General features: G+C 39.1%; 2 protein-coding genes across 5 annotated transcripts in view; one reads left to right on the top strand and one right to left on the bottom strand.

The window, feature by feature from the left end:
• dnajc16 (DnaJ (Hsp40) homolog, subfamily C, member 16) overlaps nt 1-4,563 on the top strand; it is a 33,302-nt gene extending 28,739 nt beyond the window's left edge. For 2 of the 3 annotated variants that reach the window (XM_057830567.1, XM_057830566.1), the window contains one exon: nt 2,989-4,563. In XM_057830567.1, coding sequence (XP_057686550.1) covers nt 2,989-3,427 — 439 coding nt within the window. In that variant the 3' untranslated portion in view covers nt 3,428-4,563. The remainder of the gene's footprint in view (nt 1-2,988) is intronic. The other variant, XM_057830565.1, reaches the window with a different exon arrangement.
• Nucleotides 4,564-12,496: 7,933 nt separating this feature from the next.
• LOC130904391 (helicase ARIP4-like) overlaps nt 12,497-22,115 on the bottom strand; it is an 81,507-nt gene continuing 71,888 nt past the window's right edge. For both annotated transcript variants that reach the window (XM_057817129.1, XM_057817121.1), the window contains exon 22: nt 12,497-19,869. In XM_057817129.1, coding sequence (XP_057673112.1) covers nt 18,983-19,869 — 887 coding nt within the window. In that variant the 3' untranslated portion in view covers nt 12,497-18,982. The remainder of the gene's footprint in view (nt 19,870-22,115) is intronic.

Genomic DNA, 22,115 nt, shown 5'->3' with positions numbered 1-22,115 from the left:
TTCAACATACAGTACATAAGTACTGTATTTGTTTATTATGACAATAAATCCTCAAGATGGCATTTACATTATTAACATTCTTTCTGTGAGATGGATCCATGGATAGAAAGACTTGTAATTCTTAAAGGATAAATGTGACTTTGTATATTGTGAGTAAATATTGCCATCTAGTGTATTTGTTGAGCTTTCAGTAAATGATACTGCAGCCGTTCAACCCAAATGCATGATGGGAAGTGCAACCATGACTGTGCGTAGGGGCACCAATTGATATATCTTCTCTTCGCTGGGAAAGAACATAGGGTGTTAAAAAAATGATCAATTACCACCTTTCTTCCTCACATTGCCTCCCACGTTAATTTTAATTGCTGAGAGAGGGATTGTAAGGTTTTAGTTAAATAAAAAATGGCTCTGAAGGCTGTCAAAATTCTCTCTACTCATTCTACACTGCGTTTAGCTCCATGTATTGATAAAGCTGCGCCTGTATAGATTGAATGCGTCAATGCGTGAGTGGATCGTGCAGCGCATGCGTTAATTATCTAACGTGATTAATTAAGAAATAATAATTACCGCCGTTAACGCAATAAGTTTGACAGCCCTACTTTAAGCCAAAACTACTCTGGATGAGTGTAAGACATTTTGTCTGTAACGTTATATGCAATTAGAAAACGATTTAAAAATATATATACAGTGGTACCTCTACATACGATCGCTTCGACACACGAACTTTTCGACATCCGACGTAAAATTTGACTCGCCATTTGTTTCTACATCCGACGACATGCTCGAAATACGACGACAATGGCAGCACCGCAAACGAATGCACGGCGGATTTTCTTGTGTGACAAATCAACACATGTTTCAGAAAAGGTTGGTACAGGTGGTGAAACAAGGAAAAAGTTGAAGCTTACCTTCTAAATGAAGATGCAAATGACAGAAAAATATGAGCGTAGGGTGGGCATCCGTGAAATGGCTCGACAATACATCTCCACTTTCCTCCTCCGACCATCGTTCGCCAGTCTTTATAAGTTAAGCTGACAATTCTTATTGTGGTAACATCTCCAGAGAAATCGCCAGCTTCGCCACGTTTTCATCATTTCTTTCACAACTTATTCAACACAAAACGCCTGCTGTCTGCCGCAATTGACGATGTTCTCAAGAAAGCATTGAAAGCGAAAGTAAACTTTCACCCGCTCCCCTCCCTCTTTGTCACGTCAGCGCCGCGGTGCCTTCAGGTACTGAAAAAAACGTCCGCCTTATTAGAACCCGTTTTGTTACACTATTACAGGAATTATTATTATTATTATTATATTATTAATCCGATTTTTAGTAATTATTTTTTTGTTTTGCTATATGTAATTGCCATTTGTAATAGTACCAGCAGTATTTTTTAAGGATTTAGTGCAGGTTTTTGGGCTGTGGAACGAATTAATGGAATTATAATGTATTCCTATGGGAAAATCCTGCTCGACATACGACCATTTCGACTTACAAACAAGCTCCTGGAACGGATTAACTTCGTATGTAGAGGTACCACTCTATATATCTATTATATACATATATATATATGTATATATGTATGTATGTATATGTATGTATGTATATATATATATATATATGTATATATGTATGTATATGTATATATGTATGTATGTATATATATATGTATATATGTATGTATATGTATATATGTATGTATATATATATATGTATATATACATATGTATATGTATATATATATGTATATGTATATACATATGTGTATATATATATATATATATATTAGGGCTGTCAAAGGATTAAAAATTTTAATCGAGTTAATTACAGCTTAAGAATTAATTAATCGTAATTAATCGCAATTAATCGCAATTCAAACCATCTATAAAATATGCCATATTTTTCTGTAAATTATATATATATTCTGTAAAATGTTGGAATGGAAAGATAAGGCACAAGATGGATATATACATTCAACATACGGTACATAAGGACTGTAGTGGGCATTTCACTCTACTGTCATTTAAATCTGTCTATGCTGTCCTCACTCCGAAGCGTCTACTTTTTCCAAAGCTAGACAGCTAGTGAACGACGCCTTAATAATCAGACTTCTTCCTTTTTCATCTTATTTATTAATAAAATGGCCTCAAACCATTGTCCTCTTTAGACCATCGTAAAACTTCAAAAAAAAAGTACACAAGCATTGCATTAGCAACAACGTTAGCTTAGCACGCTATACAGGTTCACTAGACATAAACAAAAAGCGTCTCATACAAAAAATATAACATTTCGCTTACTAACATAATATGTACATTCTTTACAACAACCATACTTACGGACAAATCTTGTCCAAGGATCATATACGCACAACATTATCAGCCCGAGACGTCGTGCAGCCATAATGAACTGGTAAGAAAACAAACCATGTCGCAAAGCGGCCACAAGAGTTTGCTGTTGGACAGGATAAAAAGCCTTGCTGTAAAACTTACCAAAAGGCAGAATACTTTCTGAGAGGGACATGTGCGTGAATTGCGTCAAATATTTTAACGTGATTAATTTAAAAAATCAATTACCGCGCGTTAACGCGATATTTTTGACAGCCCTAATATATATATATATATATATATATATATATATATATATATATATATATATATATATATATATATATATATATATATATATATATATATATATATATACATGTATGTATGTATACATGTATGTATGTATAAAAAGGCATGTCTGATATTTTTTTGCCGATTCCGATACTTTGAAAATGACGTGATCAGATGTCGATCGATCGGACATCTTTAGTTTTTGATTTAAAATTTTACAAATTTTATTAAAACCAAAAACATTGTGGGGTTTTAATATCAAATGATTATAACTCGTACTAACATTTGTCTTTTAAGAACTACATGTCTTATTATCCGTGGTACCCTTTAAGAGCTACGTGACAATCAATAAAATGAACCTTTCACAATGTTCTAGGAGCCTGACACTGCATTTCTCCTTCCTGAATACGGACAAGCACGGCGAGTGGATGCGCACGCTACTAGACGGCGCGCAGGACGCCGCCCAGATCTACGCCTGCGAGGACGACGACGCCAACGGCAATACGGACTACGCCGGCTACGTGCTCGCGCTCAACGGCCACAAAAAGTACTTCTGCCTATTCAAGCCCGTCTACACCGGCGAAGACCCGGACGGCAAGACAGCGGAGGACGATTCGACGAGAAAGTCCAGAGGGGCTTCTCGTGAGGATCACCCGCCGCGCAAATCGGCCCGTTGTCGCAGCACGTCGACTCTGCAGATCCACCACAAGCTGGACCGCTTGGGCTTGTGGATGGAAAGGCTAATGGAAGGCACCTTACCCCGTTACTACATCATCGCCTGGCCGGGACTAGACAAGATCACTCCCGGGAAATAGCTGGTGTCAGGTTAAGATGAGGGCTGCAACGATTAATTGACCAATTGCCATCTAATCGATTTTTTTTTTTCTCAAAGCAGCATTTGGCGACACGCAGCTGATCTGAACGCAGCATTAACCTGTCCTGTTCAGCTGCTTAGCTACGCAAATGCTAAATCTGAGCATCTATTCCAATTATTCAACAACTATTTTGTCAGCGAGCAGCTGGATTTAGCCATGTTAGATGAGTTGTCATATTCACAGTTGCCACTAGAGGTCAGTATATCCACCCTAATCAATAAAACTAAATGCAAACACTTTCAAAACAAACCATGACAACGCCGCTGTAATTCAACGAATCCTCAAAGCAGCAAAATTTGATTCTTTTTTTCTTTTTCACAGGCATAAAAATCTCTAACCTTTCGGCGAAATTTGCCGTTTTGAAGTATAAAAAGGGTGACCGACGTGAATTGTGTAGAGCAGAGGAGAAAATTTGTTGTCGGGATTTTTTTTTTTTTTAATGTCTGACGCTTGGTATGCAAGCAGGGAAAGCAGCACAAAGCCCAAAAAGCGCACTAACGTGGCCAAAACTTATTTCAACGAAACAAAGGCGGGTACACTGTTGTGTCCTGTCTCTTCAATGCCAAGCTTGGCTGCACGTCGGCTGTAAATGAACACCTCAAGCGCTGTCACCCAGTTGTAATTTTGGAAGACGACAGGAGACAATTACAAGCTGGCAGATCGTAAGTCCATCTAACTAACGACATGTTTTATTGAAGTTGCTAAGCCTGTCGCGATATCCAATGAGTCCATTTATTGCACGGTAAATAAAAATGAGGGCGGTAATTTTCACGGCTGCGTTTTTATCACTGAGCGCGGCATATGAAACAACAGTTCTTTCACAGATGTTTACTGGTCATCAGCACGTCGTAGAATTAAAGTTCAGACATACAAAACAAGGAAACACATCTACAGTGCCCTCCATAATTATTGGCACCCCTGAAAAAGATGTGTTTTTGAGCTTCTAATATATATTTGTTTAAATTCAAATAATATGGGACCCTAATGGGAAAAAAAAAGAGAAAAATCCGACCTTCAATACATGTGCATTCATTCAGTAAGGAAAAAATCCCACATAAAGAAAAAAATATTTGGCATCAAATAATGTGTGTCACAATTATTAGCACCCCTGGTGTTAATACTTTGTACAACCCCCTTTTGCCAACAAAACAAGGTCTGGGGACTGAGCTTGATTTTGTGTCTGGTGAACCATTTCTGTGTAGATTTGGCCATATGTTTAGGGTCATTGTCTTGCTGAAAGACCCAGTGACGACCCATCTTCAGCTTTCAGGCAGAGGGCAACAGATTTTAATTTAATATGTCCTGGTATTTCAAAGCATTCATGATGCCATGCACCCTAACAAGGTTCCCAGGGCCTTTGGAAGCGAAACAGCCCCACAGCATCACTGACCCACCCCCATACTTCACAGTGGGTATGAGGTGCTTTTCAGCATGCGCATCTTTCATGGCACGCCAGACCCACTTAGAGTGTTTGGTTCCAAAAAGCTCAATCTTGGTCTCATCTGACCAAATCACACACTCCCAGGGACCGTGTGCTTTGGTCAGATGAAAATAATTCACTTAATAATGGTAGCGTCAATTGTATCTTTACTACATATGGGAAAAGAATTACAGTAAATGACCTATTTAACTGAACTCATTATGTACACAAGTAAGGTTGCTTAAAAATCGGTGGGGACAATTTGCAGCAGGGCCGAAAACCAAAAGTGGTTTTTGCCATTGGCATTTTTTTTTTTTTTTTTTTTTTTTTTTTTGGGCCTAGTGGCATTGTTTTTTGGTATGTGGCAAAATGCATTTTGTTTTGTGTGTGGGGGGGGGGGGACTATATGGCATTTTGGGGGGCATTTTTTCTGCCATGTGGTAAAAAAATGTTGCCATGTGGCATTTTTTTTTTTTTGCCATGTGGCATTGTGTTTTGGTAGGCTATGTGGCAAAATGCATTTTGGTTTGTGGGGGGTGTATGGCATTTTTGGGGCTTTTTTTTGCCATATGGCATTTGGACATGGGCATGCGCATCTTTCGTGGCACCCCAGACCCACTTAGAGTGTTTGTTGCCAAAAAGCTCAATCTTGGTCTCATCTGACCAAAGCACACGGTCCCAGTTGAAGCCTGGGACCTTGTGTATTTTTGTGTGTGGCTTCCAAAGGCCCTGGGAACCTTGTTAGGGTGCATGGCATCATGAATGCTTTGAAATACCAGGACATTTTAAATCAAAATCTGTTGCCCTCTGCCCGAAAGCTTAAGATAGGTCGTCACTGGGTCTTTCAGCAAGACAATGACCCTAAACATATGGCCAAATCTACACAGAAATGGTTCACCAGACACAAAATCAAGCACCTCCCATGGCCATCTCAGTCCCCAGACCTTGTTTTGTTGGCAAAAGGGGTTTGTACAAAGTATTAATACCACGGGTGGTAATAATTGCGACACACATTATTTGATGTCAAATAATTTTTTCTTCATGAGGGATTTTTTTCCCCCACTGAATGAATGCACTTGTATTGAAGGTTGGATTTTTCTCTTTTTTTTTCATTAAGGTCCCATATTATTTGACTAAAAAAAGTATTTTTATTAGAAGCTAAAAAACACATCTTTTTCAGGGGTGCCAATAATTATGGAGGGCACTGTATATTAAACACTGTAAATGTTAGCATTGCTATATTCAGGCTAATGGGGAAAAAAGGCAACCTACTTTAGCCTGCTATAAAACATTGGCAGTCTTCTCCTAAACGCAAACTTGCGGTTCAAAGGTGACACTTCAAAAATGAAAAATCGCTGGTTAACAGCATTTGCAAATAAAAAAAACGATTACTGACACCACATGTAATGACTAAAAGAGCTTTTTTGCCGAGTGTAAAGCTTACGGTTAGCGCTTTAGCAAATGTACTTCCGGTGAACATTTCAAAATAAAAGCACGTCATGTTCGTCATATAAATTACGATTTCTGGAGTTAATCCCTCATACATACAGAAGTCAGATTCTACACTAAGAATAGCTTTAAAATGACATAAAAAATCATACTGCAATAGTACAATATTTATGCTAGATATTTTTTTAAGGTTTTGAATCATGTTGGAAAGGCAAAGTCAGTGTTCTGAATCTGTTTACATTCTATTCTTTTGCACTAGTTATTGCTATCAGCATTTGACCTCATTGTTTAATTGTGATTTGTTATTTACATGTTTATTTGTACTTAAATTCTGAGTGTTCCAAAATGTTTTTGTGGATTAATATGCGTTAGGGCTGCAGCTATTGATTATTTTCGTAGTCGATTAATCGATGAACTATTTAGTTCGAATAATCGAGTATTCGGATAAGGAACATAAACATTTAAAATACCTGAGCTGAGCCTCAAACGGTATAAAAAATTTAATAAATGATGATCTATGTACAACAGAAGAACAACTGGCTAACTTACATAGCAAAATCAGCTATCTTATATGCTATCGAATGCTAGCTTTTTTTTTTTTTTTTTTAACAATGCTCCTTACAAATGGTTCACATATTCCCACAAAAAAAAAACACTAAATATACCTATAAACTAAATTATGAATGCATTAAAAAAACTTAGCTTATGTTAGTCTTAACAGGGAGCACTTGGATTCAGCCATGTGAAATGAGGCAGACTAGAGGGAAGTGTATCCATCCAAATCAATAAAGCTAAATGAAAATACGTTCAAAACAAACCATTACAACGCCACTTTAATTGAACGAATACTCGAAGCAGCAAAATTTAATTTGAATCTTTTTTTTCTAATGGAATACTCGAGTTAATCGATTAATCGTTGCAGCACTAATATGCGTCATCAAAAATTTCATTGCTAATTTAGTAAATAAAAGAAAGAAAAAAAAAACAAAAACTTTTAATAGATCATTTGACTAATCGGGAGAAAATTTGTCGTTTGGGACAGCCCTAGTTGTACAGTGTACCGGAACATATTTCCTCCACACCCTTCTCAACTTTTTACCCCTGACCCATTTTCATGCCTGTATCCAAATACTCGAGTTAATCGATTAATCGTTGCAGCACTACCTGACACTATAATTACTGCGAATGATGCATGTTTTTGTCTTTGCCCAAAAGATTATTCTTTGTGCATTAATGCGAACTGCAGTTGTGTTGTGATCATCGAAACGGAGACCAAATTGTTTTGGTCAGCGTAGCAAACAAAACCCACGAGTAGCTTTATGTAGCCCACCGGAAGTTATTAGAGGTGTAAAATTGTGTTTTCCTATTTCATTTTTCTGGCACTGTGAATCATCTCTAAATATAACTGGGAGAAAATGCATATGTTTGTTTAGTGTTTCGTTTTCGTGCACGTTCTTTCGGGGTACAGTAAAACAAGTCAAACTTTAATGAAATAGGGTTTGTAAACAGTGATCCGTTTCAGATTTTCTGTATAGATGTCAAAATAAAACAGCTGAAAATCACTGACCGCGTCATATTTTCTTGGACAATTTGGCATGTTTTAGTTTTGTATCCTTCTGTTACAGAGTAATGATTTTTACCATTGGTGTCAAAGTCTAAGGGCATAGGTTTGCATAAGGACAGTAGAGACATGACAATAGCAACTTTTCAGGACGCTCAAATTGAATGTCGATAAGCTCTAATGTAAAGTGCATGGTCAAAAATCACAGCCACACGTTTTTCTGCCATTTAAAAGAAATAAAATTTGGACGTGCAGAGCCGTCAATGGCAAGGACTTGTATGGCCTGAAAAACTGCCATATACCCTCAAAAATGCCATATACCCCCCCACAGACCAAAATGCATTTTGCCACATACCAAAAAACAATGCCACATGGCCCCAAAAAAATGCCAGATGGCAAAATTTTTTTGCCAGATGGCAAAAAAAAAAGTCCCAAAAATGCCATATACACCCCACAAACCAAAATGCATTTTGCCACATGCCCCCCAAAAATGCCTCATGGCAAAAAAATGCCACGTGGCAAAAAAAAATTGGCACATGGCAAAAAAAAAAAATGCCACATGGCAAAAAATTTTTACCGCATGGCAAAAAAAAAAAAAAAAAATGCCATATACCACCCCCAAACCAAAATGCATTTTGCCCCAGAGAAAAAATGCCACATGGCAAAAAAAAAAATGCCACATTGCAAAAAAGTTTTGTCACATGGGAAAAAAATGCCATATGGCAAAAAAATGCCACATGGCAAAAAAATGCCACATACCAAAAATTTTTTGCCACATGGCAAAAACCACTTTTGGTTTTAGGCCCTGCTGCAAATTGTCCCCACCGATTTTTAAGCAACCTTACTTGTGTTACATAATAAGTTGAGTTAAACAGATTGTCATTTAGATTGTTTTCCCATCCATCACTGACTGTGGGTACTTGACACTGGACTTTAGGCAATTTGGCATTTCCTTCTCCCCAGTCTTCCTCCAAACTCTGACACCTTGATTTCCGAATGACATGCAAAATTTGCTTACATCTGAAAAAAGTACTTTGGACCACTGAGCAACAGTCCGGTGCTGCTTCTCTGTAGCCCAGGTCAGGCGCTTCTGCCGCTGTTTCAGGTTCAAGAGTGGCTTTACCTGGGGAACGCGGCACCTGTAGCCCATTTCCAGCACACGCCTGTGCACGGTGGCTCTGGATGTTTCTACTCCAGACTCAGTCCAGTGTTTCCACAGGTCCCCCAAGGTCTGGAATCGGCCCTTCTCAACAATCTATCTCAGGGTGCGGTCACCTCTTCTGGTTGTGCAGCGTTTCCTGCCACACTTTTTCTTTCCCACAGACTTCTCACTGAGGTGCCTTGATACAGCACTCTGGGAACAGCCTATTCGCTCAGGTATATCTTTCTGTGTCTTAGCCTCTTGCTTGAAGGTGCCAATGATGGCCTTCTGGACAGCAGTCAGGTTGGCAGTCTTGCCCATGATTGCGGTTTTGAGTAATGAACCAGGCTAGGAGTTTTTAAAAGCCTCAGGAATCTTTCGCAGGGGTTTTGAGTTAATTCGTTGATTCAGATGATTAGGTTAGTAGCTTCTTTAGAGTACCTTTTCATGATATGCTAATTTTTTGAGATAGGGATTTTTGTTTTTTCTTTACTTTTTGGCCAAAATCATCAATATTAAAACAATAAAAGGGTTGAACTACTTCAGTTGTGTGTAATGAATCTTAAATATATGAAAGTCTAATGTTTATCAGTACATTACAGAAAATAATGAACTTGATCACAATATGCTAATTTTTTGAGAAGGACTAGCATTTAGGTATATCTTTTCATGGGATAACACTGACAAAATGACACAATAAAAAGTAGTCTTTGTACAGCTTATATAATAAGAGTTACTTTGTACAGCTTATATAATAAGAGTTATTTTCCCCTCAAAATGACTCAAAATATAGCCATTAATAGCTAAACCCTTGGCAACAAAAGTGAGTACACCCCTTTGAAAAAACGTACATCCCATCCATCCATCCATCCATGGATGGATGGATGGACTTGTTACAGGAGTGCTGTCAGCATTGCTGAAGAGATTGAAGAGGTGGGGGGGTCAGCCTGTTCTTGCTCAGACCATACGCCACACAAATGCCACATGGCAAAATGAATTTTGCCATGTGGCATTTTTTTGCCATGTGGCAAAATGGATTTTGCCATGTGGCATTTTTTTGCCATGTGGCATTTTTTTTTTCGCCATGTGACATTTTTTTTGCCATGTGGCAAAATAGATTTTGGCATGTGGCATTTTTTTTTGGCATCTGGCAAAAAAATTTTGCCATGTGGCAATTTTTTTTGCCATGTGGCAAAATAGATTTTGCCATGTGGCATTTTTTTTTCGCCACGTGGCATTTTTTTTGCCATCTGGCAAAAAAATTTTGCCATGTGGCAAAATAGATTTTGCCATGTGGCATTTTTTTTTTTTTTTTTTGCCATGTGGCAATTTTTTGGGCCATGTGGCAAAATTGATTTTGCCATGTGGCATTTTTTTTTTCGCCATGTGGCATTTTTTTTGCCATGTGGCAAAAATATTTTGCCATGAGGCAAAATGGATTTTGGCATGTGGCATTTTTTTTGGCGTCTGGCAAAAAATTTTTTGCCATGTGGCAATTTTTTTTGCTATGTGGCAAAATAGATTTTGCCATGTGGCATTTTTTTTGCCATGTGGCATTTTTTTTTTTTCGCCATGTGGCAAAAGTTTCTTGCCATATGGCATTTTTTTTTTTTTTTTGCCATGTGGCAATTTTTTGGGCCATGTGGCAATTTTTTTTTCGCCGAGTGGCAATTTTTTTTTCGCCATGTGGCAAAATGGATTTTGTCATGTGGCATTTTTTTTTGGCATGTGCCAATTTTTTTTTTCCATGTGGCATTTTTTTTTTTTTTTTGTCATGTGGGATTTTTTCCTTGCCATGTGGCAAAAAGGATTTTTCCATGTGGCATTTTTTTTTTCGCCATGTGGCATTTTCTTTTTGTTTCATTTCTTAATGTCATTGAATAATACTTTCCTGCCTTTTATATATCTTGAGCCATGTTTTGTTGTAAAGCACTTCAAGGGCCTTTCGGGTTTTGTAAAGAGCTGAATAAATAAATTCGATTGATTGATTGATTGAACAGTAGAAAGTACCATTCCAGAACAAGTATTTTATTGTGAAATTTTTAAAAACCAACTGAGAGCTCATTCACACTCAGTACATGGATTCATTAAACATCAGAGTTTGAACAAGACAGTAGTGTCATTCTTCTCACCTGAGCCATTTCTGCTCACTTCTTTAATTCATATACAGACGCAAATTCAAATAGACAACATCACACAATTCCAGAGATGATTTGTAATAATAACTCCAGCTTTCTTAAAACTATCCTTTGATTGGTCCCCAAAGAAAAACTGGGTGTCTTCAGAAAACCGAAATATAACCGTATAAATTAAGAAAACGTATATAAAAAAAAAAGATATTTAAAGAATACAAATAAATACGAATGGCAATAAATAAATTACCTTTGTAAAGTCAAACATTATCCAAACAAAACAAAAACAGGTAAACAGAATAAAGCGCAAAAAATAATTCTCTTCCACAATGATTCTCCGCTTATCGTTGTGAAGTTTGTCGGGCGTGATGAACGATCTGCTGGTTTTGAAAAATGTACATTGTCACGAAAAGCACAGTGTCATTTGTTGCCACGGATGTCCAATTCTTGATGTCCAAATCCTCATTAATGGCACTGAAGCGTCATGGACCAGTTCAAATCAAAATTTCCCCGTCGTTCTTTCTTGAACATTTCAAATGACGACACACGAACACAGACAACACGAAAGCAAAACTCAGGTGTGGTCAACTTGATTTCTGTTGGCATGTACAAAATCGATGCTGTAATACAATTATGAGCTTAGATGACTTTTTTCATCAGGAAAAATAATTAAAGGTTCCAAACTAACCACCTATTACAAATGTCCCATAACTAAAACTATCAATCTAAAGCATGATTATGAGCTTAGCCCAAATTTCCTATTATATAATTATGAGCTGAGTACTACGTATTCGAAAGTCATAAACCAAGATGATCACTAGAGCTCATAACAGTATAGCAATGTATGCTAAACTCAAAATTGTATTAATTGTTTGTAGATTTGGTCAGAGTTCAGCAATGCTGTTGCAAATATGAATTTCGCACCCTTCCAAATTTCTGGGCTAAGCTCCTAATTGTATTGTATACTTATTAGAAATGTCCCATAACTATAAATATATATGGTGGAAAACACAGACAAGAAAAAACAGTTTCTGCTCTTGCACTCCTCTTTAAAAGACACTGCTGTATTTTAAGCCAAAACAACTGTTGTGTTTGATAGAACAATATGTCTATATGCTGCCATAGCAGATTCATGGCGCATTAAGCCCCTGAACTATTTTTAATTTGTCCGTTTTACACTGGAAGCCCCAGTTTTACGGACGGCACGCAGCCATTTTTGTTTCTACCCAGCGATAAAATGAAGGAAATTAATTATATTATTCAAAATGTCTGTTATTTTTAGCTTAGAATCATTCATTGATGTCTAATATTTCGTTAAAAAAAAAAAAAAAAAAAAAAAAACGACTAAAATATTAACTTGCAGATTTTAAACTTTTAAACAAATTACGTCACAATTAAAAAAAAAAAAATGGTGTCTGTAAAAAAGTCATGGATAGCCACCTCATAACTATTGCTTAATTGTATTTTTTTTTTTGTCACTGTAGCAGTTTCTCCGATACGTTGGATGATAAATAATCGATCCAAAAAAAAAAAAAAAAAAAAATGTTTAAAAAGGTAAATATATGAAAAAGAAAATCTCGACCATTCCCTGATGTCTGCGATTTCTGCATCGCGACCCTTGTTATATGACCATGTTTCCCCATAAAATCCCCCAAAAATCAGGCTATGGCCATTCACATCTGTGTCTTGACACTCGATGATACATGCTACATGGAGTTTTTGGATCGAAACAAGGTAAGTACGCGATAATATCTTGTTAAAATCGTGGCGTCTTTACTTCTGCTCTCGCGTGCTCTCACCTATAAAAAATTTTCTTCCGCCAGAAAATTGACATTTTAAGCTTTCCAATGATGTATCACAAGTGCAAATCGGACAATTTTGAAATTTGGACAAATTGGGGGTCTCAGAGCAGAACGTCAAGTCACCTAAGTGTTTTCCGCCATATATATATTATACAGTGGTATGAAAAAGTATCTGAACCTTTTGGATTTTCTCACATTTCTGCAAAAATCACCATTAAATGTGATTTGATTTTTGTCAAAATCACAAAGATGAAAAAACGGCTTTTACTAAAACCACCTTAACATTTATAGGTTTTCACACTAAAACTATCAAGGGTGGATCAGTTGATACAAATCACTTTTGTATCCAGAGAAGGGTCATCTGACTCTAATCAGCATATCTTCTTTAGGCACTGAGGTCCTCATTAGTCATCTCCATTCAGACTCACAAAACCACAGGGTTGGATTGCTCCAATAAGCCTCTTGAGTGTTTGCAGGGTAGGGCTGCCTTGGCTTTGTCGGACAGTGGACCGCTCAGGCAGGCAATCGGGCGGACAACCTTTTTAGTGTTTGTTTTAGTGTTTGGTAAGTTCTCAGTATGGCTGTCTAATGTGATCGAATTGTGCAAGATTTGACAAAATTGGGAAGATATCAAAGCACTTTTTTTTGCTGGTGATTTGTTGCAGAGGACTGTCTGACATTACAGCATTGAGAAACAACAGTGGTCTCAATCTCTCAGAATATTTAGTTGCACTGTTTCTTGTATGTATGGAGCTATAATTGTCATATTGCTGATGACTGATGATGTACAACACAAGTCATTTTTTGTCATATGTGAAAAAGAACACAAAAGAAACTATATACAAGGGATGGTCTACTAAAAAAACAAAAACATTTTTATGTGGTGACATATGACACTTCGCCCTTTTCCTGGGGCTAGGTGTTGGAGGTTGTTGCCGAAGCAATTTTTCCTTCTGCTCCTTCTCTGCGCCCACTTGAGAGTGAGCCAATTCCTTTGCAAGACCTACCAAGAATTTCACCCATCTCTCTTGCCTTCCGGTGCATGCCTGATATAACACATATTCATTCAGTGCTGCCATGTTAATCATATTGTGGAACACGGCGACTGGCCATCTCAGTGTTTGAAAAAGCCAAAGGAGGCCTGGATTTGCAAATATTCAAGATGCTAATTGCAACTATCCAGAGTGAACCCCCCCCCCTTCACACCTAGGCAGCGACTCCACAGGAGTGTGTAGATGTCTGCTTGATTGCTTGTTTGAGAGGTCTATTGTTTGACAAAGCCAAGTAGTCAGTTTGGTATTGGGGTCATCTGACACCCTTCTGGTCATTTTTATAGCCAAAAAACCCGGGACTTCACGTGTTTAATGAGGATAGCATGCAAACAATGGCAGAAGGGGGAAAAATAATTAAGTAAACCATCACATTTAATATTTTGTGCCTCACCCCCCGCCACCCCATTGGCACCCAAACTTCAACCAGACACCTCTTGTAGCTGCAAATCAATCTGGCACATCGATCAGGACTAATCTTGGCCCATTCTTCTCTACAAAACTACTGCAGTTCACTCAGATTCCTAGAATGTCTGGCATTAATCACTGTCTTCATGTCATGCCACAGCATCTCAATGGGGTTCAAGTCTGGACTTGAACTTGGCCACTCCAGAACGTGTATTTTTTTCTTCTAAAACCATTCTGAAGTTGATTTACTTCTGTGTTTTGGATTGTTGTCTTGTTGCAGCACCCATCCTCTTTTTAGCTTCAACTGTCCGACAGATGGCCTCAGGTTTTCTGGCAAAGCATCCTGAAACTTTTGAATTCATTCTTCAATTAATGATTGCAAGCTGTCCAGGCCCTGAGGGAGCAAAACAGCCCCAAATCATGATGCTCCCTCCACCATGCTTCACGGTGTTGATGTTGGTGAGCTGTTGCATTTTTCCTCCACACATGATGTTGTGTGTTACTCCCATACAATTCAACTTTGGTTTCATCAGTCCACAAAATATTTTGCAAAAACTTATGTGGTGTGTCCAAGTGCCTTTTTGCGAACATTAAACGAGCTACGTTTTTTTTTTTTCTAAACAGCAGTGGCTTCTTCTGTGGAGTCCTTTCACGAACCCCATTCTTGACCATAGTTTTACATATAGTTGATGTGTGCACAGAGATATATGACTGTGCCAGTGATTTCTGTAAGTCTTTAGCAGGCACTCTAGGGTTCTTTTTTACCTCTCCGAGTATTCTGCAATGAACTTTTGTGGTCATCTTTGGTGGATGGCCACTCATTGGGAGAGAAACAACAGTGCCAAACTCTCTCCATTTGTAGACGACTTCTCTAACTGTCGATTGATGACCATGAAGACTTTTAGAGATCGTTTTGTATCCTTTCCCAGTTTTATACAAATCAATCCTTAAACGCAGGTGTTCAGCTCTTTTGATCGAGCCATGATACACATAAGACAATGCTTCTCATCAAGACATTTCTTACCAGGTGTGTGTTTTATAGTGGGGAGGGCAGCTTTAAACCACTCATCAGTAAGTGGGCTCAAACCTGATTTAAAATGTTTGGTAAAAATTGGTTTGAATTGCTCTTTCAGTCTTACTTATTTTTCCCCCTTCTGTCATTTTTTTGCATGCTGTCCTCATTAAAATATGAAAACCTATTAATCTTGGGTTTTAGTTAAAGCAGACGGTGTTTATACATCTGTGTGATTTTGACAGAGATCAGCTCACATTTGATGATTTTATGCAGAAATGTGAGAAATTCCAAAAGGTTCAGATACTTTTTCATACCACTGTAACCTGCATTTCCTATTATATGACTATGATCTTAACCCCAAATTCTACCATTAAGTTATGAGTAGATTTGTCCGATATTATCGACGAATAATAGCATTCAAAATAATATCGTAAAATATTGGTGTGCCAGCATGCATGCTGGGTTATAAATCAAGGCTCGGTCACAGTTTAGCACAGCGGCTATGCTTAGAATGACCTCTAGGTGTCTCTAAGATGCTTTGGGATGTGTTAACGGACCCTCATCACTAATGGTGCATAAATAAAAGTAAAAATAATGAATTAGAAACTCATCATATGAACTAGAGCGTTACCAGAAGGAAACAGCCACTAAGAAAAGTAATAAAACAAACAATTGTACTTAAAAATATGCACCAATGCCCTGTAAAATGCATCTTGGGAATTGTCATTGCATTAGCATGTCCTATGATTGCATGCCTGTATTTGTAATGTTTTGGTCGCCCCCTAGTGGCTCAACTCCACCTCTGGTCAGCTTTTCTGACATTAAAAGTTGCCTGGAGGTGTACAGAGCGTTACATTTAGATGGAACATTATTTAGGCACATTTTCTATAACTTCAACAGTTCTCTAATTTTTCCCCAGAATATTTATTTGGGAAAACCTTGAAGTTTTTACATTTATCATCACGAAAGCATCCAGTGGGGCCTAACCTAGCGAATCGCCATAGCTCATTATCGTATAAAAATGTGAGCTAAGCTCAAAATTGTATTATGAGCTCGGTCAGAGCTCAGCAATGCTGTTGCAAATCGGAATTTCACAACCTTGGAAATTTCTGGGCTAAGCTCATAATTGTATTGTTCCAAGAAAATACAGTATCTAGGCATGAGTGTTTGCATCATTTGTTTCTAAGCTACAGTAAGACTGCGGATAAGTCTCTCACAGCCCACAATCACAAATTGGAAAAGGCATTTTCCGTCGGTGGTTTCGCTTCCCTGCTACGAGGAGAGTTTTTCCTCATTTTCTGAGTGCAGGCAAATACAAAACTGCAAAAACAAAAAAAATACGGATCTTCCAATGACATATGCCTCTTTTGTAAAGGCCTAGTTCAAAGGCATTTGATGAAGCATACATTCTGTTGAGTTTTAAGGTTTTAGCAGTGTCACCTCATCGTCCCGTCTTCTTTATATTTGCAAGATAGAAGTTCAAAATGAAAATGAATTGTTATTTTCAGTAGCAAGATGTGATGAATAGGAATGGATGGGCAGGTTTTCTACAGCAGGGGTGTCAAACTCATTTTGGTTCGCGAGCCACACTTATATTTTATATTTTTCGCCAAACATTCTAATTGTAGATGTCTAGCGCCGTCAGTAGCACTGAAATATTAGCGTTCAAAGCCAGTGTGAAGTCACTTGGCTATTAGAAAATCAAACAAACAGGAGCATGTTGCTATCAGCTGGGACGCTAACGCTACAAGTGATGGAGTCGGATAATAGTGAAACAGCTATCGGTAGACAAGACACTGGCATTTTGAGGATAGCATTAGCAGACGATCACAGTGTGGTGCTGGTGCCAAGAACGAACACGACGTCGGTTGTATTTTGGATTGATGAAGGACTACGAACTACGGAGCACTACATCAGTATGACGGTCTGTTTCATAGACAAATTGTACGGTTTCGGCGTAATTTGTACAAGTGAACATTGATATTTAAATGTGTACGCTGTACGTTCAAAATCAGTACGTTTTTCGTGCATTACGTTTTCTTTCCTCTGTTCAGATTTTGTCACCGTTTCGGCAACGAGACAATGTGCGTTACGGTGCGTTACTGCGTTGGTTGAATGACGCAAGAAAAGTCAGAGACACGGAGAGAGAAGAGTGTTATGACGCTCTAGCAAACGCGATGCTAGGCTAGGGGGCTCCAATATTTCCTGACTACAATCTACGCCTAGATATCAAATGCTTATAGAACTACATGCCAAATGACAGACGGCGGCGTTAATAAACAGCCGCCATTTTGAAGCAGTAGACTTCTCAGAAAGGTTCTGTTGTAGTGAAGCTTCCTAGCGAACCTAAGTAACTTTTATCTACAATACGCCTAAATCGGCAAAATCTTGACTTGAATCTATCTTTAATTGATAAAACACTTTTAAAACTTTAACATGTTGAAAGTAGACAGAAGGGAACTAATGCAAAAATGGTAGCAATTTTAACAACTTTAACAGTTAATTCACAACATTAAACGATTTCCGAACATAGCACAGGTTACCGGGTTTTTGTTGTTGTTGTTGTTTTGTTTTTTTTAAAAACAACAAAAAACATGAAAGATAACACCAGTTACTTTGCCCAGTAACTAATTACTCTTACCTTCAGGTAACTGAGTTACTAACTCATTTACTTTTTGGGAGAAGTAATTTGTAACTAATTAATCACTTTTTAAAAGTAAGATTAACAACACTGGTCATAAAGATGAAGTCTGCAGAATGAAAAGTGACGAAAGCGGAGATTTCATTCTGCCAATTTGTTGCCGAACACAATTTGCCCGCAACTATTGCTGATCACTTCTCGGAATTAGCAAAAGAAATGTTCCCCGACTCAAATATTGCATCGGTAAGCATACCTGTCAAGTTGTACGATTTTGGCGTAATTCGTACAAGTGAACACTGATATTTACATGTGTACGCCGTACGTTCAAAATCTGTATGTTTTTCGTGCATTACGTTTTTTTTTTTTTTGCTCGTTCGGATTTTGTCCCCGTTTCGCCAACGAGACAATGTGCGTTACGATGCGTTACTACGTTGGTTGAATGACGCGAGAAAAGTCTGAGACACGGAGAGAGAAGAGTGTTGTAACGCTGTAGCAAACGCGATGCTAGGCTAGGTGGCTCCAATATTCCCTGACTGGAGCACACAGCCTACAATCTACGCCTAGATATCAAATGCTTCTAGAACTACATGCGAGATGACAGACGGCGGCGTTAATAAACAGCCGCCATTTTGAAGCAGTAGACTTCTCAGACAGATTCTGTTGTAGTGAAGCTTCCTAGCATATCGATAACCTTTTGGGCTACCAAGTATCGCGATATATCACCTTTGTGATATATTGTCACACCCCTAAGGAGTACACGCACTCGATCGCAAAACTCTACGCTTTTATGGCATGTCAAAATAAAACAGGCGTAAAACATTTGACACCCCTGTTATAGGACTTGAACCCTCTTCCGAAGCATTCTGATTCAATCTTTTCATAGGCCGTTGGCTTCAACGACTTCTTCACTGTCACCTGAGCTGCTGGGGCTGCTGACACTCCTGCCGTTGGCAATTGCTCTGTCCTCAGAGTGGGAAAAGGACGACGGGGACGAGGAGGAGGACGATGCGCCGGAACCGGTAGTCGGAGCGTACTGTGAGAGAAAGCTCGCTCCCGCCGAACCGGGAGTTGCCGCCGGATCGGGAAGCGTCGATCTTCGGTACAAGCTAGCCATGGATTGACTGTATGAGAGGGCGAGGCTCGGCGGCAGCATTCCCGCCATGCCCGCCAGGCTGGGGCTCAGCATGAACGGCGGCAAGGGGCCCGGAGCCAAAGCTTTGGAGACGGAGGAGGGCTGCGATGAAGAAGATGAGACATCGGCGAAGGTAGAAGACGACGACGAGGCGAACATCTCTGGCGTAAAATTGGAGTCGCCTAATATCGGATGAGAAGGGTGGAACAAAGGCGAGCCTGCCCCCATGTAGAGCGACTGTTGACCCAGAGAGCCGGCGAGCAAGCCGGGGTGAAAACCCAGAGGGAGCCCGTAGTAAGGGAAACCCTGCGATCGTTTGCTCGACCACTCATCCGGTGAGGGAGAAGAAGCTTTGCGCTTGGAGCTTATCCTCAAATCTTGCGCATCCGTGTTCGGCGGGATGACACGAGACCTCTTGGCGCCACGGTAGCTTTCGTTTTCTTCACACGATTCATCCCTCGCTGGCTGCCTTCCCTTACTTGCCGCGTAGCGCTGCAACTCGCCGATTATCTCCGGGCCGTCCGGGGAAAGGGAGCGAAGCAAAGCGTCGGGAGTTACCGCCTGCTGTCGCTTCGGTGACGGGCAGCCGTTAGTACCAGGGGTTTGCTGTTCGTCTGTAGAGCCTTGGGGATCTAAAGAGAAATAATTGATTGTTATTATTCAATGTGAAAAAGAATTACAGTGCTCCCAGTATGAGTAGGGCATAGACTCCACCATCAGTTGACAAAACCGCTCCACTAGACATTGCGCCACGCCTTCCTGCCGAGTTGGCTTTCAATTAAGCCTGTCGCAATATGCAATAATTCTGTCGCAATATGCAATAATTCCATTTATCGCGCGATAAATAAAAATGAAGGCGGGTATTTTTTTCCGCTGCGATTTATCGCCTCGCGTGCACATGCGTGCGCGCGTGGGGCAGACGTGCTGTTAAAAGTTCGGATTGCATCTTCGTTCCAGGTCTGGCAAAAACTAGCGCCAGAGCCAATCGTTCCCATTATATCCTATTGTTCAACGTATAATGGCCGCGTCAGTGCTCCGCAGTGGCTGTGGACCATCTATGGCGCGCCGGTGTTGTTGACGTGTGGGCGCTCCCGTCATGAGTGACATTTCACGCCGGGCGGCTATTTTTCAGCACAACGCCGGATATTTACAACGAAGTCCGCCAAAACATTGTTACCGACTTGGCTGCTACGAACAACCTCGCTTTGACAACGAACAGCTGAATGAAATTAAGAGCGCTGTGCTTCAAACTAGTCCTGTTTATGAAAGTCGATTGTCATATGCTGGTGTTGTGTAGTAATGTGCAGACGTGACTTCAGCGGCACTTGCTAACTTTTTTAATAAGCGCACACACACTGGATATTATGAAATGGGAAACTAGATGTGCTACGTCCCATGCCATTGGCTACGTGAGCCCAGAGTGATTATGGGACACATAGTCCATATTAGGGCTGCAGCTATCGAATATTTTAGTAATCGACTGAAAATTCTATCGATTAATCGAGTAATCGGATAAAACAAATATATTTTTAGGTGAAGAGCAATTATAAATATACATGAGAAAACAAGACATTTTATCTAATCTTGAACCATTTTCAGTCAATCAATGTCTTTATTTTCGATGTATATTGTAGCTAGAATTTAAAAAAAAGAGACTAATTCACTGCTTTCACTCAAAAAACTTTTAGATCTTATTAAAAAAAAAATATATATATATATATATATATATATATATTACCTAAAAATGCCGTTACGCTTGATAACACACATCACTTAAAAGTTAGGATTTTTTTTCCACGTGTTTCAATTGAATTTCTATTTGTGTCAAGCCATTTTTAAGTTCTAGTTAAGTTTTAAGTTAGTCTAAACTGTAAGTCCTGATAGGATTTTGAGTTTTTGCAGTGTTCAAAATAAATGCATGATACAGGCTGTACTGGAGCACATTAGGGACCAGTGCTACTTGGTGCTTTTTTCAGCAATGACTCCTGAGCTAAAATTGATAGTTAGCATGATTAAGTTTTTATTTTACACCCTCATCACTCCACAATGCTATGTTATCTTAAAGCCTGTATGTAAGACGCGTTAGCCACGCAACGACAGTGGTCATAATTAATTGAAACCTAGTCCTCCGCAGGGCTAACTTTACGTGAGCTAGTAGCGACAGTAACGTTAATCTTATTTATTAGCGCTTAGCGCTCTTTATTAGCGCTTAGCGCTGTACTGCTTTAAGATGGCGGCTGTTTAATAACGCTGCCCAGACGCGGCCGAGTCTGTCATTGCGCATCTAGTTCAACATACATGTGATCTTTATGAGACGCATCAGACGCTAGCTGTTACCAACGTAGCATCGTGCGGGCTAGTATTTGGCAACGTCGGCGTCGTTTGCGGCGGCTGTCAGCTGCAGTAAGTTTTTTTTTTTTCCCTTCTTCCTCTCCGCACGTGACAGCGCATTGTCCCGCATTAAAAGTAGTCCGAGCAAAACGTGATGCTTAGAGCTGTCAAAATAAACGATTACTCGAGGTGAATAAAATTACTCGGATCAGTTTTTAAACTCAAGTTACTCGAGTTGCTCGAGTACTCGTTTCAGCTCTAGTCCATATACTACATCGATGAATTCTAAACCGTCATGATTGAATGAAGTTAAGAAGGCCAAATCAATCCATACCAGTGACTATAGATAATGTTGCAAATATTGTTAATTCAGTACGTGACACAGATGGATTCGGACCACAAATAGGATGTCTTGCTCATGTAGTAAACCTAGCGGCTAAGAGAGCTGTAGCAATCAACAGTGTGCCCTGCCTCACTTTACAAACAGTAAAGATTATTCTCAGCACTTTTGTACAAATTTTTTTCAGATCAGTAAGAAGTAAGCACA

This window comes from Corythoichthys intestinalis, chromosome 2, assembly GCF_030265065.1.
Source record: "Corythoichthys intestinalis isolate RoL2023-P3 chromosome 2, ASM3026506v1, whole genome shotgun sequence".
Classification (NCBI taxonomy): domain Eukaryota; kingdom Metazoa; phylum Chordata; class Actinopteri; order Syngnathiformes; family Syngnathidae; genus Corythoichthys; species Corythoichthys intestinalis.
This window is presented reverse-complemented; position numbering and strand designations above follow the sequence as displayed.